The 21,734-nt window shown below is 48.1% G+C and overlaps 1 protein-coding gene and 1 long non-coding RNA gene across 2 annotated transcripts; one reads left to right on the top strand and one right to left on the bottom strand.

Moving 5' to 3' along the window:
* Positions 1-2,688: 2,688 nt before the first annotated feature.
* Positions 2,689-7,684, bottom strand: LOC139085186 (uncharacterized). Its single transcript, XR_011543290.1, has 3 exons — positions 6,723-7,684; positions 5,963-6,615; positions 2,689-4,331 (listed from the first exon to the last, which is right to left on the bottom strand). It is a non-coding gene; the product is annotated as an uncharacterized lncRNA (long non-coding RNA).
* A 177-nt stretch (positions 7,685-7,861) lies between these two features.
* Positions 7,862-13,045, top strand: LY6K (lymphocyte antigen 6 family member K; the record flags this gene model as incomplete). Its single annotated transcript, XM_070631193.1, has 4 exons — positions 7,862-8,545; positions 9,953-10,049; positions 10,932-11,033; positions 12,209-13,045. Coding segments are annotated over 4 exons (1,167 nt in total), but the record flags the coding sequence as incomplete, so codon positions are not given.
* Between the last annotated feature and the right edge of the window lie 8,689 nt (positions 13,046-21,734).

Genomic DNA, 21,734 nt, shown 5'->3' with positions numbered 1-21,734 from the left:
TTGATAAATGCACCATGATTATGCAAAATATTAATATTAGGGGAAGCTGGGAGGAGAGGATACAGGTACTCTTCACTCTCTCAAAACTCTTGGGTCGGGGCCAGCCAGGTGGCGCAGCGGTTAAGTGCGCACATTCCGCTTCGGTGGCCTGAGGTTCATTGGTTTGGATCCCGGGTGCATACATGGCACCACTTGGCAAAAACCATGCTGTGGTAGGTGTCCCATGTATAAAGTAGAGGAAGATGGGCATGCATGTTAGCTCAGGGCCGGTCTTCCTCAGCAAAAAGAGGAGGATTGGCAGCAGTGAGCTCAAGGTTAATCTTCCTCAAAGAAAAACCTCTTGGGTAACTCTAGAATTATCTCAAAATAAATATGAAAATATGTATGCACAAGGCTATTCATTATAGCATTGCTAAACATTGGAAACAACTTGAATGTTCATACACAGGAGAGTGGTTGAATAATGTATGGTACATCTTCACAATAGACAAATGTGCAGCTGTGAAAAGAAGGGAGAAAACTTCTGTGACCATCATCAGAGGGATTTCCAGGACACGTTGTTAAGAGGAAAAGCAGAATGCAAAGTGTATCTATACAGCATTACCTTTTGTGTAAGAAAGAAGGAGGAAGGAAGAAACAAAGACACGTGGGAGGATAAGCCAGAGATTCCTAAGACTGGTTACCTATTGGTGTGACTGTAGGTGGGAAGGAGAGAGGGAGCATGGTGATGCCTGACACTTCCCTGACTATATCTTGGTGTAAGGTCCTATAGTGGAGGAAGACAATGCCTCTACCTTCTAGGTCCTTCTGGCTAGTCTAAGAATTAAATAGACATGAGACAGAATAATAGGAGAAAATCAAAGTTTAGTAATGTGTACACATGGGAGAAACTCAGGAAAGGTAAGTAACTCAGCCTGAATGGTCAAAGCTTCCACCTTAAATACCATCTTCAGCTAAAGACAAAGGTGGATATTGGGGGTAGTGGTTTGGGACTTCAAAAGGGAGGAAGGTGGGGCTGACCCCATGGCCTAGTGGTTAAGTCCAGCATGCTCTACTTCAGTGATCTGTGTTCATGGGTTTGGGTCCCAGGTGAGGAACTACACTGTTCATCAGCCATGCTGTGGTGGCAACCCACATACAAAACAGAGGAAGACTGGCACAGGTATTAGCTCAGTGAATCTTCCTTAGCAAAAATAAATAAATAAAGGGCGGGGGGGGGGGTAGGAAGGTAATTCACATGGAGATGGAAATGCAAATGTCTGTTAAACGTGCATTTGCTGGGACCTGTGTAGTGTGTAGACAATGTTATCTTACGGCATTAGCTCCTTCCTGGAAGAGGAAGGAGCTAACTCTATCTTAAATTCTTTTAAGCAGTTGGGGGAAGGTGAAAGTTTCTTTTAAAGACAAGTCTTGGCAAGGATGTGGAGAAAAGGGAACCCTTGTTCACTGTTGGTGGGAATGTAATTGGTACAGTCACTATAGAAAACAGCATGAAGTTTCCTCAAAAAATTAAAAATAGAACTACCACATGATCCAGCAATTCCACTTCTGGGATCTGAAGGATCTGAGGGAAATGTGGACACACTAAGAACCACTTGCAAGTCATGCTTCTGGCATCTTCTGCTTTAGCTTTCCTATTCTAGTCAACACCCCTCATCCCCCATTTGTCAAGGTGCATGTACGAGCAGGAAATACCTCAACGGACACCGTTCAAGCACTTTTCATAAGTTGCTTTTGAGGTCAGGAGTGACCAAGTAAATAAGGAGGAGCATTTGGGGGTGCAGGGACCTCCCGCTCCACGTGGAGGCAGCCCCAGGACGTGACTGATTCAACTGCGCTCTGCCTGCTGGAGAGCAGGGAGGATGACTGTCTATGATGAAGGCGTGAGCATGGCAAAGGCTTCATGTTGGAAAAGGCCTAGTGCCCCAGTCCCTGCCCAGAGAGGCTCCCAGCCCAGAAGGGGAGGTGTGTGCAGTCGGGAAGAGTAGCGATAAATTAATGACATGCAGTAGGATATATTGGAGTATATGAGAAAGCCATTTGGTTTGAAATTTGGCTTGACCTTGTTTTTCCAAAAGGGCCTGATGTGGCCTGTTGAGTATGCATTGTACAACTGTTTTAAACATTTACAATATCCCAAAGACAAGTACGATGCCCTTAAAGATAGAGATGTAACTTCTCCCCATATCAGCATTTATTAAGGATAAGTATCTGTTCCTGGAAACTAAGGATTAACTACTGACTTGTTGTGCTCGCCTTATGACAACTGACCTGCTGACCACCAACTCACTTTGCCAGCTAACCATCTCGTGACAGTAAAAGAAGAGATATTTCTGTCATATGCAATGTATGCTCTTTGTTCCAAGATGGTACATAACCACGCGGTACACCCCACTTCTTTGGTGCCCTTCCTTCCTTGGGGAAGGCCCCAGGCTATTGTCCTCAAACCTGGCTCATAATAAACTCACCCAAATTTTGATTTGTAGATTATGGATGTTTGCATTGACAGTAGCCAGAGAGTCGCTGCTGGTGAATGCTGGGTGGCCAGAAGCCCCACAAAAGGAGCTGTGCCCTTGCTGGTGTGCAGGGACAGTTTGACCTGCAACTCTTACTCTCATTGCATCCCTGGCTGGTATCAGCAAAAAGGCACGGAGGTAGAGAAAACTCAGATAAATACACCAACAGAGCTTCCTTGCAGATCTTTTTATTGTGTATTTCTATTTTTATTTATTTGGATATTTGAAACATCATGGGCTTTTATACACCCAACCGTGTTTGGTATGTTTTATTGTAGACTCAGCACCAAAAAAATATTGAAGTAAATAGTGGACAAAATGCATGTTACATGCTCTCATATATGTACATTCTGCTGCACTCTTGAGGGTAATTCCCCTGGATAGAGGATTCTAGGCTGCTACGTTTTTTCTTTCAACACTTTAAACACCTTACTACGCTCTCTTTGCTAACACGGTTTCTGATGTGAAGTCAACTGTAATTCTTATTCTTGTTCTGTACACAACTTGTATTGTTTTTCTCTGGGTTCCCTCAAGATTTTCTCTTTGTCTTTGATTTTTTGCAATTTGAACATCCTGGGTGTGGGTAATTTTTGTTTGTGTGTGTGTGTGTGTGTGTGTGTGTGTTTCAGTGTTTATCTTCCTTGGCGTTCTCTGAACTTCCTGAATCTGTGGTGTGTTGTCTGTCACTAATTTTAGAAAGTTCTTAACCATGATTATTTCAAGTATTTCTTCTGTACCATTCTCTCCTCCTTTTGGCATTTCAGATACTTGTGTGTTACATCTTTTAAAACTGTCCCACAGTCCTTGGATAATCTGTTCTGTTATCTCATCTTCTTTCATCTTGGCATTTCAGTTGGGGAAATTACTACTGACATGTCTTCCAGCTCACTGATTCTTTCCTTGGCCGTGTCAAGTCTGTTGTTGAGCCCATCAAAAGCATTTCTCGTGTCTGGCACAGCAATTGTTATTTATAGCATTTCCTTTTGATTCTTAGAGTTTCCATCTCTATGCTCACATGTCTGTTCTTGCATGTTGTCTACTTTTTCCATTAGAACTTTTAGCATACTAATCATAGTTATTTCAAATTCCCTATCAGATGATTCTGATATCTTTGTTGTATATGTCTGGTCCTCGTGCTTGTGTTTCCTCTTCAAACTGTTTTTATTGGCTTTTGGCATGTCCTGTAATTTTTCATTGAAACTGTACGTATTGTATAAATTAATAGGAACTGATGCACAGGTCTTCAGTGTGAAGATTTATGTTGTATGGACAAGGACTTGGCTCTGTTTAACGTTTGCTGTGGTTCTAGGTGTCACAGGTTTCACGTTTCTTGAGTGTCCTTGTTTTTGTCTCCCATTTTATCTTTGAGTCTTTCCTATGTGTTGCTCCTAGGAGAAAGTCTGTGTTTTGCAGCACTTTCAGCTATAATCCATCCAAAAGAAAACACTTGATTACAAATTGCTGGAGGCTGGACGCAGACTATCAGGAGAACATGAGACTCCTGAGAATTGCTGGTCCACACCAGCCTCCAGCACTTGTCAAAATTACACTGAAGTGCTCCTACCAGTTTACGGCTCCAGCAGCTTCTGATCTAGGTCAACATATTTCACGGTTGCTTCTCTGGGTACACCTGCCTTGCCAGATTTGGGAGTATCAGACTACCCTGTGACCTCAGCTCTCTGATGGGTCTAAGAGATGTTAATTTTCAGTTTGTCAAGTGTTTTCTTTTGGGAATGATGGTTCCAAGCTCTTTATATGTAGGTCTGAATATTTAACTTTTCTGTTAGCTGTTCTGATGAAGCACAAATAATGGAACTAAAAATGGGAGAAAAAGGGAGAAAAAAGGAGAATATGCTCATTAGTTATTAAGTAATCCATCATTAACCAAGGTAATCAGTTGGAATGAATAGATACCATTGAAAAGTCACAGACTAGGGAATAAACAGTTAAATAAGAAAACCTGGGGAAAGAAAGTCAGTTCAAAAGATATAACTGTAAAAGTAAAAACTAAAACAAGAATACAAAACTTGTAAATGCCAAAAGAACTATTAAAAGGAGAAAGACACCACATCACATAAAGAAGCAGTCAACTATGTATACAGAAAGTATCTCTGAGAGAGTTGAAACCAAACACAGCAATCATATCAATAAATATGAATGATTTAACTTACCTAATAAAGAAAAATATTTTCTACTTGTCTAGCGAGCAAGCTCCAACTACATAAAGTATAAAAGGGACAGACCTAAAACACTAAACTGCACACTTAACAATGGTTAAGACGATAAAATTTATATTCTGTGCATTTTATCACAATAAAAAATTGAAAAAAATCCCACCAAGTTATTTTGTGGATATCAACAAATTAATTCTCGAGTTTATAGGGAGAGGCAAAAGACCCAAAATAGCCAACACGATATTGACAGAGAAGGGAAAATTGGAGGCCTGACTCTAACCGACTTCAAGACCTACTGTAAAGCTACGCTAAACAAGACAGTGCGGTATCGGTGAAGGGAAAACAGATCATTGGAGTGGAATAGAGAGCTTATAAATCGACTCCCATAAATATAGTTAACTCTTCGTTGACAAAGAAGAGGCAATGCAACAGAGCAAAGACAGCCTCGCACACATGCTGGGACAAGCGGACAGCCACACGAAAAAAATATCAGTCTCGACACAGATCTCACATCCTTCACCAAAGCTAACTCAACATGCATCATGGACCTAAATGTAAAATCCAAATCTATAAAACTCCTGGAAGATAACAGGAGGGAACCTGGATGACCCTAGCATGGCGATGACCTTTTAGATACAATACCAAAGGCACAATACATGAAAGAAAGAATTGATAAGCTGGATTTCATTAAAATAAAAAATTCCTCTACAAAAGACAATGTCAAGAGGATGAGAAATCAAGCCATAGCCTGGGAGAAAATATTTGCAAAAGACGTATGATAAAGGACTGTTGTCCACAATATACAAAGGACCCTTAAAACTCCACCATAAGAAAACGAACAACTCCCCACAAGTGGGCCGAATATCTTAACAGACACCTCACCAAAGAAGATACACAGATGGCAAATAAGCAAATGAAAAGATGCTCCACACCATCTGTCAAGACGGAAATGCAAATTAAAACAACAAGATACCACTACACTCCTATTAGAAAGGCCAAAATCCAAAACACTGACACCGCCAAACGCTGTTGAGGATGTGGAGCAGAAGTCTCATTTGCCGCTGGTGAAAATGCAAAATGGTACAGGCCCAGAGTTAGAGAACAGAGTTACAAATGTGGAAAGATAGCAGGAGAGAATGTTCCCAGTGGTGTGAGAATTGGAATTCTCAAGGTGAATGTGCCGGTTTCATTATAGAGACAGCTATACAGAGAAACCCATGTAATGTACACGGGTTTGTGTAAATACACACATAGAGGTGTGTTTGAACATACCTACATAAGTTAGCTTTGTTGCTGAACAAAACCTCCAGAACTTCGTAGCTTGAAATAGCAAACGTACTATCCTACATGTTTTCTGAGGGTCAGGAAACTGGGAGTGGCTTGGCTCAGGGTGCCTTACGCGGTGTCGTTGAGCTGTCCATATCGGCTGCTGTCCTCTGCAGGCTCCCCCCGCAGGAGCATCTGCTTCCAAGCTGTGGGCAGGATCACACTCCAAAATGAGGAGTTCTAGAGAGCACAGTTCATGCTCGAGCTGCCTGGGAGGGCAGGCTGCAGGAAGGGAAGCTTGAGTGGGACTCTCAGATGCCGGTTCCCCTTAAACGACTCTCGAACAACCCACACACAGGCTCAAACTTGCCCTGCCGGGAAAAACGCCTTTTCCAGAATGCTGGGCCAGGAACAACAATACTTCTTCAGTATTATATTGAGAGTCGTTTCCAAGCTGTGCAAGATCGCTCCCAATCCAGGTCCTTTAATGAGGAGGAGAGGTGATGGGGCATTAGAGGTGGGATTGGCATCCTGGGTTCAGGTGGTGCCTCTGCCATGGATGAGCTGCGACTCCTCGTGCAGCTAAATGAATTCTCTGAGCCTCGATGTCCTTGCTCATCCGTAAAGTGGGGACGGCAAGTGCTTCCCTTTCAGGGTTGCTGTGAAGATCAAGTGAACACGTGTGCCCAGCGTGGCAGAATGACACATTCACTACAGGGTAACTATATTTTAATTCCACTCCAGATGTCACACATCCCCCACTCACCACAGAGCAGGGCCACAAATAGAGAGGCGGGAGGAGACATCCCATTGACTGAGCGATTGTTGAGGCAGAGACCTGGGCACTTTCCATACACCAGTCTTGTCCTCACTGGGGTCTGGTGACATGGGCCTTCATCTAGAGAATTCCCGTAGGAAGAACGTGAGCCTCAGAAGGATCAAGGGCTGGGCCCCCACGGTGAGCCAGAGCTGAGCAGAGTCTGGAGCCTCCTCTCTTCTCCAAGCCCCCAGCAGAGCCTCACGGGGCAGAGAGGAGCACACCTCCTGGCAGCTGGCCTCTTCCATGGTGGAGGGGCGTGGGAGGAGTGTGCAAACTCTTCTCCTCTTCTAGGGCATCTGGGGACCCAACAGGATGCCGTCGGGGAAGCCGAGGCTGGGGGGGGCACGTGCAGCCAGAAGCGCGACCCCCCCTCCCTGACGGCCCTGCCGTGAACTGTGCTCGCCAGACGGCCTGCGGGTGGAGGGGGGCGCGGGCGGCGGGGGCGGGGGTCAGCGCGGCCCTCTCCCGCGCGTCCCTGTGAGGGGCAGAGGCACTTGGGACAGAGGCTCCATTAAGCGAGCACGAAGCCACGCATGGCAGAGGTGGCCTCGCTCCTTCCTCTAGGGTCCGCTGCGTGGTCGCCCTGCCACCAGTCCAGGGGTCCCCATTCTTCCCGCTCCCAGCCCCTCCTGAGGGGGCCCTCACGGGCAGGGGAACGGGGAAGCGGTGGACTCACCAGGCCCCGCCCACCCCCACAGGACGCCCAGCAGCACCTGCAGTCTTCCGGAACCTTCCACGCCGCCTGCCCGTGACCCCTCCCCCCAAGACCTTCTGGAACCTTCTTTAACGGTCACCCCATGAAGCGCCCGGACATTCTGGAACCTTCGGAGCTGAACGTTGCGGGCGCGCATGGGCGGGCGGGGCTCAGGCGGGGGTGAGCGCCAGGAGGACGCTCAGGGCCTGAGCGCAGTTCCCACAGCAGGAGCGGGTCCTCAGCTGTCTCCCGTGGGCCTTCGCGCTGCTTCTAGAAGGTTCGTTTGACCTGCGGACGGCCTGCGTCTCCCCAAAGGCGCTTCCGTCAGAGGCCTGGGTGAGAAGGTTCCAGACGGTTCTGGGCACTTCACTAAGCGGGGCGAGGGTGTGTGTCAGGCACTCAGAAGGTTCCAGAGGGTTCTGGGCGCTTCCTTCAGACGCGCGGGCGGCACGGAAGGTTCCACAAAGTCAGGGCGCCTCACGGGCGGGCGTGCGCCGCGCTGAGGCTCGAACCTCAGTCCAGGTCAGCGGCGGCGGGTCATGGCGGCGACCGTCCCGGGTGCCCCGGGAGGCTGCGGTCCCAGTGGTGCCGCCCCGACGTCCTGACGTGGGTGCAGGCGGACGACATAGTCCCCTGCCCGTCCCGCGCCCTCCCGCGGGCCCAGCTGCTCGCCCCGGGCCGTCTCGGCTCCTCGGCTTCGGCTCCGCTCGTCCTCACCTTGATTTCCAGGGCTGTGACAGGGCCGGAGCTCCCGCGTGGGGGCGGCCAGCCCCGAGCCGGCCCCCGGGGTCGCGGCAGACCGTCTTCGCTGGCCCTTGGCCGGGGACGTGTGCGCCCTTCGGCGGCGTCGGAGTCTGGGGGACGGTGTCGTCCTCGCGGCTGTTGTGTCGTCCAGTGTGTGTGCAGAGTGCAGCCGTCTCGGGATCGCTGCGGCCCGAAGGACCCGCCTTTCTCCCCTCTGCCGCTGGGCGGATGCTCGCGCGTTCACACCGGCGTCCGCGGCTGCACGGTGGCGCCTCGCGAGCGGCTCCCTGGGCGCCTTCTGCTGCGGACCCGCTGCGCTGAACTGTGCGGGGTGAGCGCTGATCCCCGCGGCGGCGGGGCAAGTCCGCCGTCTGCTGGGATCTCTGCAAGGACTGCGCTGTCCGTTGCCGGGTCCTCTCCTTCTGGGGCTCCAGGGACACAGATGCTCCATAGTCCGCTCTGCTCCTCAGTCCCCTCTCTCACTTCTGTTCGTTCTCCTCTTTCTCTTCCTCTGACTACCGGTTTGGATATTTTCTACAGACCTGTCTTCACGTTTCCTGTCGTTCCCTTTTGCTGAGCCTAGTTGGTGGTTAATTTCATCCAACGAGGGGGTGTTTTTGGTTTTCTTTTTAGGGAGGAAAATTCCCCCTGATTTAACATCCATTCCCAGTCCTTCTCTGTTTTGTTTTGTTTTGTTTCTTGCTTGAGGAAGATTAGCCCTGAGTTAACATCCGTGCCAGTCTTCCCCCCACTTTGCGTGTGGGACGCCTCCACAGCATGGCTGCTCAGTGGAGTCGGTCTGCACCCGGGGTCCGAACCCAAGAACCCAGGCTGCCGAAGCAGGGCAAGCAGAACTTTAACCACCGGCTGTCGGGCCTGGCCCGCCAATGAGTCTTTTACCTCCGGAGATCTTGTTTTTCTGTTCTTGAATGTCTCTTCGATGCTCTTGCTGGATGTTGTTTTCCTATTGAACGTTTTCATCTTCTGAAAAGCCAATTATATCATCTCGTTCTCTTTAGTGTTCTGTTTAGAAGGATATACCGCACTTGCGTGCTGACGTCAACCTTTGGTGACTGGGGGTGGACTTCCCTTGTTTTATCAGCGTGCAGTCCCCTTGTCCTGCCTCAGAAGGGGCGGGGCCGAGGGTGTGTGGGGGGTGAGGCTGGCGGGCCACAGGAGCACAGAGCTGGGCTCAGCATCTCAGAGGGGCAGTGGCACTGAGGTGGGTCTGATGCCGGCCTCAGGCGGGCCAGGCGCTGCAGGGACACCCATGTCTTCCTGTGCACAGGGGTCAGAAAGCACCAGGAGGGATGACCTGGCCAAGACAGGGAGAGGGAGGGGAAGGTGAAGGGGGAAAGGGTGGATGTGGGCCCCATGGGGGCTCCTGAGAGAGCAGGAGGCCCAGCAGTGGTTGGGGGACCACTGGCGCAGCCTCAGGGAGAGGCAGCAGCAAAGGCTGCTGGAGAAGGTGTGCTGGGGAGGGGGAGTGAGTGAATGCACAGAGCTCTAGGGGATGGTGAGGTCCCTGGGGGCCGGGGGCCAGGGGGGCGTGGTAGTGGTGACAGGCCACCCACACCAACAGGCCACACCTGGCTCCGGCCCACGGGTGAGGAGCAGAGCAGATGGGCCGCCCCCGGCATCCGGTGGGAAAGGGCTCTGAATGCTGGTGGGTGCACAGGCGCCGGGTGTAACCCTGCAGCCACACAGCTGAACGAGTGGCTCTGCTCCTCGTGTCCAGGGCCAGGCACCACTGGAAATGACCCTCCTCCTTGCTTTGCTCCTGGCCATGGGCCTGCCACAGGTGGAGACAAACGTCACCGGGTCTGGAAAACAAGGTAAGTCTGGGCCCCTCAGCCTCCGGGGCTGGGGGAAGGAGGCAGGCTGGAATGGCTGTGCGGACACAGGGCAGTGACCCAAGTCGGGACCTGGCAGTGAGCCCAGGTGGGTGTGGGCACAGGAATCAGGGAGCAGGGGTGCATCAGGAGGGCGACCCGCTGACCTGGACACCTAGTGGGGGAGCTTCGTGATGTGGGGCTCGCGCACCCTGGGCGGCAGGGGTGGCCAGAACCCTGGTTTATTCTCCAGCACCCTGCTCTCGCCTCAGTGGCCCTGCCTCCTTGGGAGACGTCAGGCTGGAAGGCAAGCCTGGCCTGGCCCTGGTTGGGGCTTCCAGGGCTGTCTCTGAGCAGGGGAAAAGCTGCTAGAGGGTGAGCAGTTTCTCCCCCGGAGTGAGTCCCGCCCCAGCACAGACCCAACAGTGGGCTACCACGCAGGGGTCAGGACACAGGGCCTGGGGGGCTGAGGAGGGTGGAGCCGGTGCTGGAGGAGGCTCGGTGGGCCAGGAAGGTGGGTGGGAAAGCGAGTGTGTGCATATCTGTGTGGGGGTGTCGTATGTGGGTGTGTCTGTGTGAAGGTGTGGGCGTGCACGTCAGGGTGAGAGTGTCTGGCTGTAGTGGTGGGTGCCTGTGCGTGTCCGTGTCCGTGTCCATGTCCACGCCGCAATGCGTGTCTGGGCGTGGGAGCGTGACTGAGACATACCCTGTGCGTGGGTGAGGGAGGCCCAGGAGAGAAGAGAAAGAACTCAGGGGACGCGGTGGGCGTGGGTGTGGGGAAGATGGCACCCACTGGTTTGCGCTCCCGAGGAGGCGCGAGAGGGTGTCTGCTAGAACTGGAGAACTTCACAAACATCCCGCTTTCTTTTTCATTCCTCATTTCAGACGTACTGAGATGTCACGTTTGCGAGAGAGAGAATAATTTCAACTGCGCTGGTCCTACGAACTGTAGCGACAGAGAGACGTATTGTTCTTTTGCTGTTGTGAGTAAGTATCTCGGAGCGTTCCGGGGTCCCACAGGCAGACCACTACGCTATTTTCAGGAATTAGGGTCTGTTTTCCTCGAAGGAGGATAAGTAATATCAAAGTGATCTGTTGTTTAACTTTGAAGAGCAAAGTCCTGAGAAGCCAGGAGTGCAAGCAGGCGACAGAGGTGACCAGCTCAGGCAGGAATGGTGCAGCTCCAGGGCAGCAGGCATCGCAGTTGGTCAAGACGAAATACTGGGGGTGGAAGAGATGAGTCGAGACTTAGCTTCATTTTTAAATGAAAAACCAAGCTTCAGTGACTTCAAACGTCCCACCGAGAATAGCTTTTCCAAGAGCTGTCCACACTTCGGGGTGTGGGCTTCAATGTGCTCTGAAAGGAGTGTGCGTCCTTTAGAAGGGTGGTGGAGACCGCGCTCTGCCACCCGTAATTCACCCGAGAACTTCCGGCCCCACGATGAGCTCCGTCCCGCAGTGGGTGGAAGGCCCAGCCTTACCCCAGGGCCGTTGTCAGCCCTCGAGAGTTCCGAGAGTTCTGCTTCAGTTCAGGACCATTCCGGGGCCTTCCACGTTCCAGGAAACGCGTGGGGCGCTGTGTTGAGGCTTACGCCTCTCTAGCCTCACGGGGACTTGATAACTTAGTAAATGGAAACTGATTTGCACCACAGAAGACAAGGTGAGTTGAAGTCATGAGACTGACCTGGAGCCCAGCGCTGAGCTGTGCCCGTGCGGCAGGCTCACCGTCATGGCCCTCGCACCCAGGCCCTGGGCAGCAGCTCACTGAGAGGCCAGCTCCGAGCCCTGGGCTGTGGCCAGGATGGCCAGGAGCCCCTTGCTCCCATGTGTCTGTCCATGGTCACAAAGGCCTGAGTCACCCTGTGTTTGAGAGGCTGAGGCAGATGGAGCCTGACCTTCCCTTGACAGAGAGCCCCAGACCCAGGTTCCGAGTGCACTTGGTCAGACGAGGGCTGCACGAGAGCCGCCTCCCACCCCCACAAGCAGCTCTGAACACAAAGGCTTGACCCTCTTCCTCCTCGCTGATGGCTCCTGACTCTCCCTAGGTGGCCTTTTTGAGTTGGGCCTCTGGCAGGGGCGCCAGAAGGGACAGACAGAAACACCGTTGGTGTCGCTGCTTCGAATTCACGTGTTTCCTTCTCCCTCTCTCTATTTTCTGTTAGGAATATTTCCACGTTTCTTCTATGTTTCAAAGCAATGTGCAGAGTATTGTTCAATAAAGCCTCCATACCTGGAGAAGTCGTTTGTAATCATAAAGCCTATGCCCTTCTTATACGTGATGTGCTGTCAGACGTCGTTATGCAACGATGCTGAACCAGACATCAGAGACGAAGAAGATAACACCAAGAAAAAACCTAAAAAAGCAAGCGCCGTGAGGAGCAGTAGAGCTGGGCTGCTGGTTTTCCTGACACTTGCCTCTGCGTTCCTGGGCCTCAGGCTGCCCTGAGCCCCAGGGCGCGCCTTCTGGAGCACCGCACAAATGACGTGGACTCGCTGCAAGTGCTCGGAACCTGTTGCATTAAACTTGTTTTCCATTCCTTAAGTCGTGGTCTGACTTCAAGGGACCTTGGAGTAGGAGGGTGGGGAGCAAACCCAGGTGGCTCTAGCCCACAGCTCGCATTCAGGGCCAGCCCAAACATTCCCCACAGTGATGATGTTTACAAGTGTTTCTCTTTGACTTCTGTTTGTTGCTGACAGTCACTCTCCTCTTCACCTCCCAGGGCTTCAGTGCTGATGGAGGAGGAGCTAAGTGCACCCATGAGGAGGAGTGCTCAGATGCTTCTGACATTTTGGGGGAATCGGGGTCAGTAGGGGAGACAGGATGATTTGGGAGTAAGACATCCCTGGAGTGAAGGACTCGTCAGCATGCGGGGGCATCATCCTGGGGACAGCCCTTTTCTGATGGGGGCGGCACATGGCTGCTCTTCCTCAGCTCTCCCTACCAGACTCCAGGAGCCGGAAGATAGGAATTCTGTTGAATAAACTTGGACTTCAAGGCACGGGTGTGTGGACTCACACATTCTCACACACACATTTGTCCAGCGTCTGAAACTTGGGCTGGGTAGACGGCGGCAGGGTCAGCTGGTTTTCATGGCTCAGTGGAGATGCAGCCGTCCAAAGAGGGCAGAGAGCCAGACTCAAAGTTCTGCGCAAAACAGACGCTTGTCCCTTGTGGTGCTGAGTCAGTGTGGGGCAGGTGCAGCCCCGCCCACTGCTCACCTTCCTCTCTTCTGCCCTCACCCCGGCCAGCCCCTACCTGCTCTGACACAGGGAGACTGCTGGGTGGGGCAGCCGGGAACCTTCCAGAAAGAGTGTCAGTGGCCCCAGCAGGAGGCAGTGTGGGGCAGACAGAGGGGGATTTCTCTGCCAGCCCTGGGCAGGGGGAGGCCCGTCCCTGTCACATCTGAGCCCTCCAAACCAGAGGCCTAAGTCCATCCTGGGGGACAGTGGGGACCAAGGGCCCCTGAGGGCTGGCCAGCAACTCCAGGACTGATCGGATTTGCAGCATCTGCTTGGCTCCTCCTGGGTGCACACCCTTTTCCCAGCACAGGCTTTGTGCTCACGCCCTGCCGCTCATGCCTGTACCCGGGAACGCTGTCACCCAGCCACTCCCGACTCATCCTGGGACCCGAGTGTGGGGCGCATCACTCTTGTTAGGGCCGGCAAGCGTGGGCACCTCACTCAGAAAGAGCAGGAGAGGAAAGAGCTCAACCACGTGGCCATTTCCATGGCAGCCTGACATTGGAGTCTCTTCAAAAGGACGACGACTGTGCAGCGTAAAATAACAGGAAGTCCAATGGGAACATGGAGAGGTCCTAAATTTCGAGCCGGTGAGTGAGTGGTGACACGATGAGGGGCACTTTCAATGACCTGATGATGGGAGATGTCAAAGTATTGTAGGATGAGAACTTAAAACGAACGGGGAATGGGTCAGCAGCAGCGTGATAGATACTCTCTCTAGAAAAGTCGTGTGGAAGGAAGGAGATACAGAGGGCGGTGTTTATTTAGCAAAAAGGTCGAGGATCAACGGGTGCTACGGGATGAATGTCAAAACTCGGGAGTCGCTCACTGCTGATAGTAAAGAGTCAGTGGAGTGAAGGGCGAAGAAGCAGGAGACCGTGGTCGAGCTGCTAGAGCAAGGTCCTTCTGCAGGCAGAAGGGAACAGGATCCAGATCAGAGGCTGGAGCATTGCCAGGCAGACCCAGGACGCAGCCTCTGCTGAAAGCCGGCCCTGCGAGAAGGCCCTCTAGTCGGGGGCGCCGCAGCTCGGAGCACACACTGGCGGAAGGAGGATGTTTGGGTCCCGTAAAAGCAGTGTTGCTTTCAAAATGACCAATTCTGCATAATACACGCGCGTGTAAAAGTCCTCACCTACATAGGGTCTTTAAAAACAGAGAAAAGATGAGAATTCGAGGGTCCACTTTGAGTATAGAAAGCTGTCTTCTAAGGAGAACAAGTGTCTCAGAAGCTCCACGAGCTGCCGGCCCCTCTGGTGGCTGGACTCGATGGGCCCCATAAAGGCCCGTGGCAGGAGCTAGGGAGTTCAGACTTCAAACCTTGCTCTTCCAACACAGCACGGGACCCCTCTTCTGATACGCATGGAGCAGTTCACAAATTCCTGAGCGCACAGGCTCCGCGAAGCCTCCGCAGCTTCAAACAGGCACGTCCATCTGTCCGAAATGTCATCCTCTGTCCCAAGCACTTAGAAAACTCCTGCTCACTCCTTTTCTAGGGCAAGCACAGAGCCAACTGACACTACAAGGAAAACAGTACACACAAGAAAGGAAAACTAGAGGCCAATGTAACTGTGAACAAAAAGTAAATAGTAGTTAATCGAATCCAAATGTGTTAAAATAAGAATAGCTTATGAGCAAGTCCAATTTACTCCTGACATGTCAGAATGGCTCAATCTTGGAACAAGATGTCAATCACTATAGCAAGAAAATAAAGGATGATAACCATATGATCATCAACAGTCACTTAGTATGATTTTTACAAAACTGTATCTACCTGGGAATAGAAGAAAATGTCAATAATTTAATAAAAGCTGTCTACCAGAAACCTAAAAATGGCACCGTACGTCATGGGGTAGTGTTAGCAGTGTTCCCTTTTACACTAGAAAACGTGATAAGCATGTGTGCTGTCAGGATCATAATCAAACACTAAGTGGAGACCTCAGTCATGTAATAAAATAAGAAAAGTGAAGTCGGGAGTATAGAAATGCTTTTCCCAGCAATATGCCTCACAAAGGTGGTAAACCCTCCTATGATAAGATATTTGAAAATGTTGAATGAAAAAATATCTTAAATATTTTTCAAATGTATGCCAAGCTAATGTGAACATTTCAGAGGCCAAAAAGAAAAAAAAGAAACTGCATCATGACAACATATGCTCAGCAAGTCCTGAAGCTGGCAGTGGCCTTCAGGATCTCAGCTTTTCTCTAGTCACCTGGAGCCATATGTGGGGGAGGAGACTACGCGCTGGGTCCACATAAGGATAACAAACCGGAGGTGAGCTCGCTCTCCCATCACGCAGCAAGGCAGTCTCTGACGCCGGGTTCAGTGAAGAAAGTAGGAATTCTATTGCAAAGCGCTGAGCAGGGAGAACGGGCGGCTCGTGCTGTAATCCTGAATTACTGAAAAGCTACAAGCAAGGGTTTTTATTGGGGGTCTTAGGTGGAAGGAGGGGGAGCATGTGCCCTTGGGGCTGAAGTTCTAAGAGTGCTCCGCACAGGGACGGCTGTCTCTTCTACGCGTCACGCATAGTGGATTTTAGTCTTTGACCTCTGAAGTTTACAGTCAGTCATTTCAGCTCCTCGATGTTCCTGTAAGGTGCTTAGGCAGGCAGGGGGCTGTCAGCAAGTTCCTCTCTATCAGCGTCCTCCTGCTGTTCTGCAAGGCGGGCTCAGGAACCTTGGCTATTTTGTTTCCCATGTTAACCTTGAGGGTACAAAGCACAGTTTCCCCCTAATCCAGGGTGATTTTAACTCCTTCACCCTCAGTTTCAATATGATAGAAAGTCAAAGTGAAAAACGTAACTGTGGAGTTTCAGAAGAGACATACCCTAAATTAAATATTAAACGTGTGGAAATTGGTGAAAGAAACCTCAACTAAATTCGAGTCTGGGGGGCCTGTTGGGGGTGCTATCATCAATTACGCCCAACTGGAAGAGACAGATGCTTGTATCTTTGACAGGAAGTAAAACTACTCTACTACTGAAGGAAGATTTCTCTCCCCACCCAGAAACAGCCCAGCCAATGGGAAACACCACAGCTCAGCCAATAAGAAACCATGCAGCTCAGCCAATGAGAAACACTGCAGCTCAGCCAATGAGAAATGCTTCAGCTCAGCCAATGAGAAACACTGCAGCTCAGCCAATGAGAAACACTGCAGCTCAGCCAATGAGAAACACTGCAGCTCAGCCAATGAGAAATGCCACAGCTTGGCCAATGAGATACGCCTCAGCTCAGCCAACGAGAAGGCGTTGCTGCCCTGAACTGTTACTTTCCCATAATAGATTAAAGGAACAGCATCTCCCTCTCCCCTTTTGCTCTAAAAAAGCGGCACCCAGCCTCTGTTTTCCGGGTTTGCCTGTGGTTCGCCATAGCATGCACATCCCAAATTGCAATTCTTTTGGCTATTCCCTAATAAACTCAGTTTGAGGGTAAAATAACAGGCGAATTGGCTTTTTTAAGTTGACAAACTAGAAAAAAGATACACTCTGTATGAGGAAACTTGTCTGTGTCACTATCAGCTCTGTGTGGAGAAAAAAATATGAAGAGAAATTTCTCCTGAGAATTTAGAAACTCTCATTTGACTTCGGAGTTTGAATTTCCCCTACTGGCTTATTCCAATAAACTCAAAGTCAAGAACAGAAAGGAAAGTGGTCAAGGATTGGTTTCACCTTATAGACACCTGGAAATGGAAGGAAAACCCTCTCTGAAGGAATATACCCTCACCTCAGAAGTCATAGAATCCTGCAAGTATGACTTCAGCAAATATCCTCCAAAAAATCAAAATTTACAAAGGACACAAGAAAACAAGAAATAACGAAGAAGTAGACTACCAAAGGTTTCCAACACGAGAAACAATAGATACAGAACACAAAATAAGTTTGCTCAGAGAAATAACAGAGCATTGAAAACATGAGGAAAGAACGAGATACTATCAGAAAACATTAGGTGCACTTAACACACTCAAAAAAAAAAAACACTAAAGAGGACATCTGGAAATGACTGCTATAACTGTTGAATATAAAAGCTTGAGGAAGGAATTAAATAGCATCACACCCAAGTGAAGAGAGAAGAAGAAACTGAAATTTGAGCTGAACAAATTATTCCAATGCAACCCAGAGACAAAAAGAGGTGGGAAGTACAAAGGAATGACTAGAAGACATGGAGAGTAGAAAGAGACAGTCTAACATAAAAATAAGCAGAATTCCAGAGGAAGAAAACAGAGAGAATGGAGCACAGGAAATATTCAAAGAAAGAGCAATGGATGATTTTCCATAACTGGTGAAAGGCATGAATACTCAGATCAAGGAATCACAACCGACCTGTACTTAGACACAGTCAGAGAAAAACTTCAGGATTTCAAAGCCAGGAAAAAATTTTAAAAGCTGCCAGAGAGAAAAGACATATCTAAAAAAGAACAGCAATTACTCTTTGTGCAGACCTCAATTCAACACAGAAGGCAGAGAAAGGCATTAATATCTACAAAATGTTGAAAGTAACCAGAAATTAGTGTGGAGTTGAATCCCTACATAAAGGCATTTTCTGATCAACAAAAATTGAAATATTTTACCACTGATCAATCATTAATAGGAACTCCAAAAAGACATTCTTTAAGAGGAGTGAAAATAATTCCAGACAGAAAGATGGAAAAGGAATCGCAAACAAAGCAATGTATTTATTTATTTATTTTAATTGAGGTAACATTGGTTTATAACATTATAGAAATTTGAGGTGTACACCATCTTTTCATTTCTGTGCGGATTCCATCGTGTTCACTACCCAAAGACTGTTAGCAGCTGTCACCACAAGCTCATGCCCTGTAACGCCTTTCACCCCTCCTCCTCCTTCTTCCCCCTCAGTAACCACCAATCTATTCTTCGTGTCTACGCGTTCGTTTGTTCTTCTTGTTGTTTTTTATCTTCCACATATGAGCGAAATCATAAGGATTTGGCTTTCTCTGTCTAACTTATTTTGCTCAGCATAATGCCCTCAAAGTCTACCCCTGTTGTTGCAAATGGCAAGATTTTATCTTTTTATGGCTGAATAGTATTCCACTGTATATATAAACATACATATATATATATATACACACACACACAAACACACCACATCTTCTGTATCCATTCATCTGTTGATGGGCTCCTAGGTCATTTCCAAGTCTTGGCTGTTGTGAATAATGCTGCAATGAACATGGGGGTGCATATATCTTTTCCACTTAGTGTTTTCATGTCCTTTTGATAAACACCCAGAAATGGAATAGTTGGGTCATATGGTAGTTCTAGTCTTCATTTTTTGAGGACTCTCCATACTGTTTCCATAGTGGCCACACCAGTTTACAGTCACGCCAGCAGTGTATAAGTGTCCCCTCTTCTCCACATCCTCTCCAACACTTGTTATTTCTTGTCTTTTTAATCATAGCCGTGGGTGTTAAGGGTGTCAGGTGATATCTCCCTGTAGTTTTGATTTGCATTTCCCTAATAATTCATGATAAAGAAATGTATTAATATGTGCTGTTATGGACTGAATTGTGTCCCCCCAAATTCATATGTTGACCTACTAATCCCCAATGTGGCCATACTTGGAGTAAGAAAGGAACTAAGATTAAACGAGGTCATAAGGGTGGGGCCCTAGTCCAAAAGAATTAAGATCCTTAGAAGATGAGAACCAGAGAGCTCTCTGTCTCTCTGCCATGTGATGACACAGCCAGAAGGCGGCCAGCTGCAAGACAGGAATTGGTCCCTCACCAGAAATGGAATCCAGCGGCACCTTGATCTTGGACTTCCAGCGTCCAGAACTGTGAGAATAAATGTCTGTTGTGTAAGCCGCCCGCTATATGATGTTGTGCGTCGTGACAACCTGAGCCGACTAAGACATGTGGATAAATCAAAACAAATATTGACTAGAGAGCACAGCAGTAATAACTTCTTCTCTGAGAGGTTCAATAAGAAGGAGACTACTGGATACAAATGCATAAAGAGGCAGGAGGGAGGTGAGTCAAGTCGACGTGTTCTCCGGGTTTTGTAGAGTTCCTGAAGAGGTTAGAGAGATTGATAGAATTTAGACATAAAGAGTCAATGCCAAGATGATAGAAATGGAGCTTTTAGCCTCTCCCTCTGTATAGAAAAAGAAGTCAGTATCAAGTGAAAGCAGAGAGGAGACATCAAAAGTACTAAATAGTTGCTGGTGGAAATACATCTGCATGCCTTAGCAACCACAGTAAACGAAATCATCAGCTCAAAGACAGGTTATCAGACTGAACTTTTTGTTTTAATCCAGAAAAAGACCCACTCGAAACATAAGACTACAGAAAAATTGGGATCATAAAAAATGGAAGAATATATAGAGGACTTAGACTATTAATAATAGACAAACAGACTTAAGGCAAAAATCACTAACAGGCACACATGACAAAATATTCACCTCACCTGGAAAAAACTTTTGGACAATTTAAAACTCATATGTATCCAATAGAAGGGTTTCAAAATACATACAGTAAACAGTGTTCGAACTACAAGGAGAAACTGAGAAAACCAGCCCCATAGTGCCATATTTAAACACATTTCTCCCAATAATTCACAGACCTGAAGGCAAAAGCCTATAAAAATATTTAATAACACAACTAAGGAGACTGATTTAATACACGTATCTTGTACCTCTTACCCAACAATTACAGATTAGGCATTCTTCTGAAAAACAAGACACCATAATGGAAATTTTTAAGTATTTTAAACTGAACAGTTAACAGACGTCTTCACAGAAAAAACCAAACATTGGGATGAAGCTAGACCAGCATCCATGGGGAAACTTATAAGCATAAAAACTTAAATGCTTAGAAGAGAATAGGAAAATTAATGGATCAAACATTCAACTTCAAAAGTTAGAAATTAGTAATAAGAAAATAATAAAGTGGCAGAAATTAATTAAATAAAACTCGAGGACTCGATAGAAAGGATCAAGAGCTGGATTAACAGTAGACCAGACAAAGTCAAAGAGAGGAGTTTTGGGAAAGAAGAGCAGTAGGTAGAAAACATCAGACTGAAAACAATACACCTCTGCAAGAATGGGAGGTTTAGCAAAGAGGTGGGTATCTAAGCAAACTGAAAGGTCACATGTACTTGGCATGCAGATGTGAGTACTGACCTCATTTCTTTACCAACTCCATAGAACACTCTTTGCCATCTAACTTTGCAGTCCCTCCAAGCAGAGGCTGGATTCATTTCCCTGAACTTGACTTTGGGCTCAATTATGTGACTCGCTTTGGGCAATGAGATGTTAGCGGATGCGACACACACGAAGCTTTGAAGTGAGCTTGTGTGGTTGGGATTGCTTTCTTACGTCTCTGCCATCATCATGAGGAGAAGATGCTCACTAGCCCACTGTAGCAGGAGGAGAAGGAGCAGCACATGTAGCTGACTCATCCCAGCTGACCCAAGATCTGGAGGGAGGAGCAGAGCCACCCGGTCCCCCCACAGACACATGGGAGATGATGAGCAGCGCTGTAGGTCGGTGTGCTTTGGAGGGGCTGGTCATGCAGCAGTAGCTGATGCAATGTGGGTTCACTAAGGGTAAGAGAAAGAGCGAGGGACAGAAACAACATTTCAAGATATAGAAGCTAATAATTTTCCAAAACTGATGGAAGATATCAACCCGCAGATTTAAGAAACTCTTAAGAAACTGAAGCAAGCTAAAGAAAAATCATACCTAGGCACATCATAGTAAAATAGCTGAAAACCAAGGATAAAGAGAAAATCTTAAAAGCAGACAGAGAAAATAGATGCAATTCTTAAGGGGGCAACAATAGGACTAATAACTGAGTTCCAAAAAGAGACAGAAGCATAGAAGACAGAAGACAGTGGAAGAAAATAATGGATCTACAACTTCACACACAGCAAAAATATCCTTCAAAATTCAAAGGTAAAGACAAATTCAAAGAAACAAAATCTCAGAGAATTTACGACCAGCAGACCACACTAAGAGAAATACGGGAGGTAGAAGAAAAAGGATCTCAAGCATAAGAAAGGAAACACAGGAAAGAAAAGGAAAGCATAAATGTGGGTCAATATAGACGAATATCAATTGTATAAAACAATAATAATGAGGTCTTTGCGATTTTAATATAAGAGGATAAAAGAATTATATGGCATAGTTAATACAATGATACAGTGTAAAGACTTATTTGCAATAGGAGTAGCCCAGAAGGTGGCGGAGAGAGAAAGAGTTAAGTATTGTAAAGTCCAAGTGCTGTCCTGAGAGGTGGCAAAACGAAAAGGAAGCATTGCTAAGTTCCAGAAACTTTATTTATGGATAATGAAGCTTGAATTTCATGTAATTTTCACGGAAGATTCCTTTTCTCCCCCCTCTAATATTTAAATATGTAGAAGACCATGCTCAGCTCACAGGTCCTATAAAAACAAGCAGCTGGAGTGGCCTTCAGGTTGTAGGTGGCAACCCCTAC

This window comes from Equus przewalskii, chromosome 8 (assembly GCF_037783145.1).
Source record: "Equus przewalskii isolate Varuska chromosome 8, EquPr2, whole genome shotgun sequence".
Taxonomy (NCBI): domain Eukaryota; kingdom Metazoa; phylum Chordata; class Mammalia; order Perissodactyla; family Equidae; genus Equus; species Equus przewalskii.
This window is presented reverse-complemented; position numbering and strand designations above follow the sequence as displayed.